This window comes from Hyaloscypha bicolor (genome assembly GCF_002865645.1).
Source record: "Hyaloscypha bicolor E unplaced genomic scaffold K444scaffold_86, whole genome shotgun sequence".
Classification (NCBI taxonomy): Eukaryota; Fungi; Ascomycota; class Leotiomycetes; order Helotiales; family Hyaloscyphaceae; genus Hyaloscypha; species Hyaloscypha bicolor.
The window spans coordinates 480,082-485,757 of record NW_020194588.1 but is presented as its reverse complement, the minus strand read 5'-3'; the positions used below and the strand labels follow the sequence as shown (position 1 = coordinate 485,757).

At 49.3% G+C, this 5,676-nt stretch overlaps 2 protein-coding genes across 2 annotated transcripts; both read right to left on the bottom strand.

The window, feature by feature from the left end:
* Positions 1-845: 845 nt before the first annotated feature.
* On the bottom strand, positions 846-3,278 carry K444DRAFT_653004 (protease S8 tripeptidyl peptidase I). Its single transcript, XM_024885847.1, has 4 exons — positions 3,021-3,278; positions 2,684-2,947; positions 2,142-2,634; positions 846-2,092 (listed from the first exon to the last, which is right to left on the bottom strand). Exons 1-4 carry the CDS (start codon positions 3,233-3,235, stop codon positions 1,061-1,063), a joined length of 2,004 nt encoding a protein of 667 aa, XP_024736282.1. The 5' UTR covers positions 3,236-3,278; the 3' UTR covers positions 846-1,060.
* A 909-nt stretch (positions 3,279-4,187) lies between these two features.
* Positions 4,188-4,409, bottom strand: K444DRAFT_490462 (uncharacterized protein; the record flags this gene model as incomplete). The annotated part of the gene is made up of 1 exon (XM_024873198.1): positions 4,188-4,409. A coding segment is annotated over one exon (222 nt), but the record flags the coding sequence as incomplete, so codon positions are not given.
* Positions 4,410-5,676: the final 1,267 nt, after the last annotated feature.

Sequence of the window (5,676 nt, the reverse complement as noted above, 5' to 3'; positions counted from 1 at the left end):
CTCGAGCTGGAGGAGCAGCATGAGGGGTCTTGGTGGCTGAAACGCTGATCTCTAGCCCCACTACGGAGCTCGATTCACAGCCTGGAAAGACCTGACGAGAACTGCTTGGTGATAAGGTCGCGTGGAATTCACACTTTCGTGATCTTCCCGATGATTTTGGGAGGGGGTGAGATGTTGTTGATGGAAGCAGGAAAGAAAGATTGGACAAGATTGGACTCTGACTAAGCTACAGTTGTCCTCTTCACGTGATCGTCCTCCTCACTTCAAGTCTTCAACGTCTTTGAAATACCCACCGAGTCATTGAGTTCCAGCTAATAAACCCCGGTATCCAAGTTAATAGCTTCAACCTTTTTCACTATCAGAAAAGCAGTGTCTATCTATAGTTGGACATGAATCACTTTCCACACTCCTCCCCACACCCCAAACCTCCAACCCATTCAATCACGTTGGCAACCTCTTTCTTACACTATGGCACGAAATTATTCAAAATGTAGTTCAAAGTCTATACGCTTTGATAGGGTAACCATAAGTCTATACATATTCTCTTTCTTCTCCACACTCCTTCTCCTTCAATCAAGTCCTCAAACCCCAGCTTCCTGGTAGACAGCAACTGGTTCTGCACCAGATGTGGAAGGATGGGTTTCTATGATTACGTCAATGATTCGTACTGCGGTGCACCCATACCGCCCGAGCCGCTGTACTTTTATTAGTGTGCTTAGAGTGCTATTATGGGTAGCTTTTGATAGAAGAGACCTGCGGTACATGGCGTGGAGTCAACTTGCTCGGTGGTGGGGGAAGAGCGGTCGCTCCACGTGGTGGAATATATAGAGACGAAGGGAAACAGGGTTGAGACGAAGAGTAGTAGCGTAGAAGACAATATATAACACGATGCGCTGAAGAAGTGTGTGGTTTCTCAGCCCATTCCTTCCTTCCATGGTATCAAGCATTCGGCCCTCGCACAACCCTTGTCTGCAAGCTTGAGAGCACCTGAGGCGTATCAAGCTTGATGAAGTCAAGATCATTCATTACAAGCGTATATACTCCTCCTCAACCCCACCCATTACGGCAAGCCCAAAAACAACTCCAACAGCCTCGGAAAACTCGGCGTTCCCAAGCCCGTAACTGGATCCCAGCCACTCACCGCAGCGAACCCCTTACTCCCACACCCCGGATTACTCCCATTCTTAATATCATTCAGCGCCCAGGAATTCGCATACAACACCGGATTAACAAATCCCACCGGGCCCTTGCCCCTAACCGTTCTCTCCTCATTAATAAGCGTGATCACGCTCCCCCAAATGGGCGCCGACAGCGACGTGCCGAACCAATGCCCCAACGAGCCTCCTACGAATGCGAGCAGTTCTGCGCCATTGGCGGACACGTCGGGGAAGCCGCGGCCGGCACGGTTGTAGAAGCCGCCGTTGGCGCCGATGTTCGTTGCTTGGTCATTGGCATAGTAGTATGGTAGACCTGGCTCGTGGGAGCTGAAGTAGTTTGATACGGCGGACTTTTGGTAGTCGGGAACGGGGAAGTAGTTTGCGAAGCCGCCGGCGGAAGCGAAGAGTTCGAAGCCCACGCCGAGATTGGCTTGCATAGCAGATTCAGGGTCGTTGACTGTTTGGTAATCGTAGAGACGTGTAGCTCCAACGTTGAGTACCCAAGGACAGGTCGGGAAGGACGGGTTGTAGACTTGGGAGGCATTGCCTAAGCACCCATTTGCGGAGTCGTCGCCGGGGAAAGAAGCGACGCCGTAATCGCCGGAGGCCCATACGAATGTGTGGCCTTGTAGGCCGAGCTTGAGGAATTCGTTGCATTGGCGGCGGGTGTAGTTTACTGGGGCATCGTACTCCGAGACACCGTAGGAGACGCTGATTACGCGGGCAGGCTTGTAGGTTCCGCAGGCGAGGGGTCCTTTGTATCCTCCATCTGCTGGGTCGGGGTAGGTGGCGTCGATGCCTGGGGAGTCGCCTGTTATCCCGTATGCTGTGTACGTGCAGTAAGAACCGTCGAGAGCGTCGAGAAAAGTGTTGAAGCCACCGTCCGTGAAGGCTTCAACGAAATCGTCGACTTGATACAAGGTGATATTTTGTGGCTTTAATTGTCAGCTTCGGGGCAGAAGTCATGGGAAGGACTGAACTTACATAAATCAGAGAGAATGCAAGATCCATGTCTATATCTGACTCTCCAGTAACATACTCACTTGTCACAGGCTCTGGTGCCACTCCCCCGTCAATCGAGTCCAGCTTCGGATGAGTGCCTTGTGGGACATTCCGTGCATAAGCGGCGAAAAACAAGTCCAGATCTTCCTGTGAATACACATCGCCACTCTCATACAAACCCATCTGGTTGACATCGCCCTTCAGGTAAGCATTTGGGATTTGATAAAGCGCCTTGATGCAAACTGGAGTGATGTTTACACCACAATTTTGGAGGTTTGGTGGGAGTTTTCCAGCTCCAGGTGGCATCGACCAGGAGGGGTGGGGATTCCAAGGTGCTTTTTTAGGCCCGAGGTGATTGTGGGCAGATCTCTTAACTTCAGATCTTTTGACTTCAGTCTTTCTCAACGAGGCTGAATGTTTGACACCGGGCAGGATGTAATCAACGTGATCTCGAATATGAGACGGTAGGGAGTATCTGCAAATAATTAGCAAAGCCTAGAGGTTTTCTACAAGGCGCAACCTACTCGTCACAACCAACTCTGAGCTGTCCCGAAGTTGAATGGACGTGTTCGTGGTATACGGTTTGGAAAAGATCCTCGGCCTGCCGCGCAGGGATGTCAAAAGCAAGCCACCCTTTATCCTCAGAATTGACGATGGCATCATCTTCGATGCCGGAGGCAACCAACCAATCGCGCACAGCTTGAACTGATTTCTCAGATGGGGCGAACATCTCGTGAACCTGTTCCTGAGTCCAATGCTTGCCAAAGTTTGGAGAGGATGGGTAAGAACTGTGAAGTGTTAGGGTATTGTCTCGGAGCTGCACAATCCTACTAGAAGGGAGAAACTGAGGATCAAACTTACACGTCCATGAGATGGATCTCTGCATCTTCCAGACTATTCTGAGCCAACCCAATGCGAATTGGCAAGATAGCTTCCCCATCGACGCGCTCGCCTCGATTCCAGCGCCTTGGGGACGAAGCTCGCTTTTCATGGACCGCATAACTTGCAGGAGTTGGAGCTGCACCACAATTGTTGAGCAAAGCAACAAAAACCGCGGATAAGAATATAGACTTCATCTTGAAGCAGGCCGGAGAGAGAGTTGAAGGAGATGAAAAAGCGCAGCCAACCTTGGAGAGCTTTTTTTCTGGGGCATTTGTCTTTTTGTCTGCGGTGAAGACCTCACTGCAGAGCTGTCATAGCGGGGCAGTCCGCTGCGTGCGGAGACAAATGGCAAGCCCAGGCTCATGAGCAGGATACCATTCACAGCGAGGCCAGGGTAGCAACTGCCAGAAGAAGACAAGCTTTGGGAGGAAGGCCCGTAATTGGCAGGCAAAGTATCTCAGTACGGAGCACCACAATGCTTATCAGATACGGAGCGATGATGAAAGGGTAGGGCCAACCCCTGGAAAGGTGGGGATCGGCAATGGTAATATTAATGAGAAGACAAGGTTTGGGAAGCTCTGTCCACTGCAGATAATTATTCAAATTGAAAAACTTTAAAAAGAATACCCTTCTTTCAACTCCATCCCGAAAGGTCTTGCAACAAGCTTGATGTTTGTTCAAGTATTCTATGTGCAATTGCAACTGTGAGAGTAGTATTCCTTGCAAGGACCTGCACGCACGATCGGGCATGTGGCCTTGTCAACGTCCGATAGACGTCGGAGCAACACCGTAATAGGCAGCCTGTAAGGCACAACCCTGCACCAGTGGAAAGCTCCAAATCTGGTAATGTCTGTCACCACCAACCTGCCGATGGCATTTCAATTCGTCGTTTAAGAATAATAGCGCATCACCAAGGTCCAATCGCATTCGGGCTTTAGGCGGAGATGGGGGTTGCGCTGGATGCCCTTGACTTCCAAACCGGATAGCACGAAATCAAACGAAATATTTTGCCCAGAATTGATGAAACGGGAATTTCGCTGTGCAGAAACTCCCTGTTGAAAATTGAAAATCAGTACGTTCCAACCATAAAAATGTGTTCACGACTGCGTGTTCCCTTGGGATCTTACGCTGGATCACAATCAGCACAACGAAAAACAAAGTTTCATCACCAGACTCAGGCAAAATTTCGCCATTCATCATCCCATGCAGATAGCATTCCCCAACCAAGGCATGCTTCTCTTTCCCAACATCACGAAGCAAACATGGTGTCGTTCCGCTGTAGATAAGACACACCTTGTCTCCAAGCTCAGTATATGGTGGGACCAAGCCAATGTACCCCTTAGACGTGACGCAAAATTTTCGATCGAATGCTTGCAATGCCGAATAGAACTGTGCAGCTTTCGGACTAAATGTCGCGAGGTCACGGATCGTTGCTGAAGAGGCAACATCGGGGATCCACTGGGACATAGCCGCATTGCTTTCATCCCGGCCGTTGTTGAGCCCTTCGAGGAACTTCTTGGTTGGTATATCTGGGGGTTCACCCGGAGACTCTGGGCTTTCTCTGATACTCTCCTCCCTTCCTGTCGCATACGACACAAGTTTGCAGTAAAATTTGGGTAGCGTCCGAATAAATTCCTCATATTCATCAAGCGCAGGGCAGATTTGCATGACCCTATCACTCAAGAATGTTCTCCAGAATGCTTCTTGAATTGGCTGTCCATTGATATAGGTGTCTCCCAACTCTTTCAAACTTTCGTCGGCCTCGTCTAAAAATCGAACAATGTCAGAGAAACCTTCTATAAATGTGATAGATTTTTGATAGCTGAAGGTCTCATTGTCGCTGAGAGCTGAGACATAGGCGTGGATACTGGATGTATCAAACAACCTCCCTATGGAACAATAGTATCAATCTCACTTCCCTTCACATTGACAATGGGCCCAAGTGTAGCCGTATTTGGAGCGCGTTTGTCTGAAGCTGCACGATAAGCCTGCTCCCGCATATCTAAAGGAGAAAAATGTCTCTCCAATTGTTAAGAGATGTCGTGCCACTTCAGTGTAAACTGCTACTACCAGTTTCGTATAATCTGGTACCAGGAATTGCGTTGATCCATTGTTGGAGAAAGCCAGCAGTGCATGTACCTTGTCTGTTTGGTCCGTGGCTTGAGATTTGACTGTGGACCCTAGTACCTTACTCCGTAGACAATGTCAGATACGTTTCGAATGCCAAAGATCATTTCAGATGATGCATAAGCTGGGCCGATTCAAGTCCGTCAAGAGTGTGATGGCCATAGTCTTTTCGGGCTTGCGCCATAGTGGATATGCCCTCGTTGTCGAGAAATACCATCACAGCCTGGCCCAGTTTATCCCAGTGGAACTGATGTTGTCCATAGCGGACAATTACCGCTGTTGAGTTCACAACTTCTTGAATGACCCAGACTCGGTTAAACCAAGGATTGCTGAGGAGCTTCAACAAGGCCGCCAATTTGGGTTGGTTGCAAAGTTCTGAATACTTCTGGAACAACTCTCTTCGGCAGCGAGGGAAAAAGTTCTCTATCACACTCTTCCCGAAATCCATTCTCGAATTAAACTCGGCAGCCCTGGCAGGCCATTCAGTGACGTGCGCACTTCTTCTAAC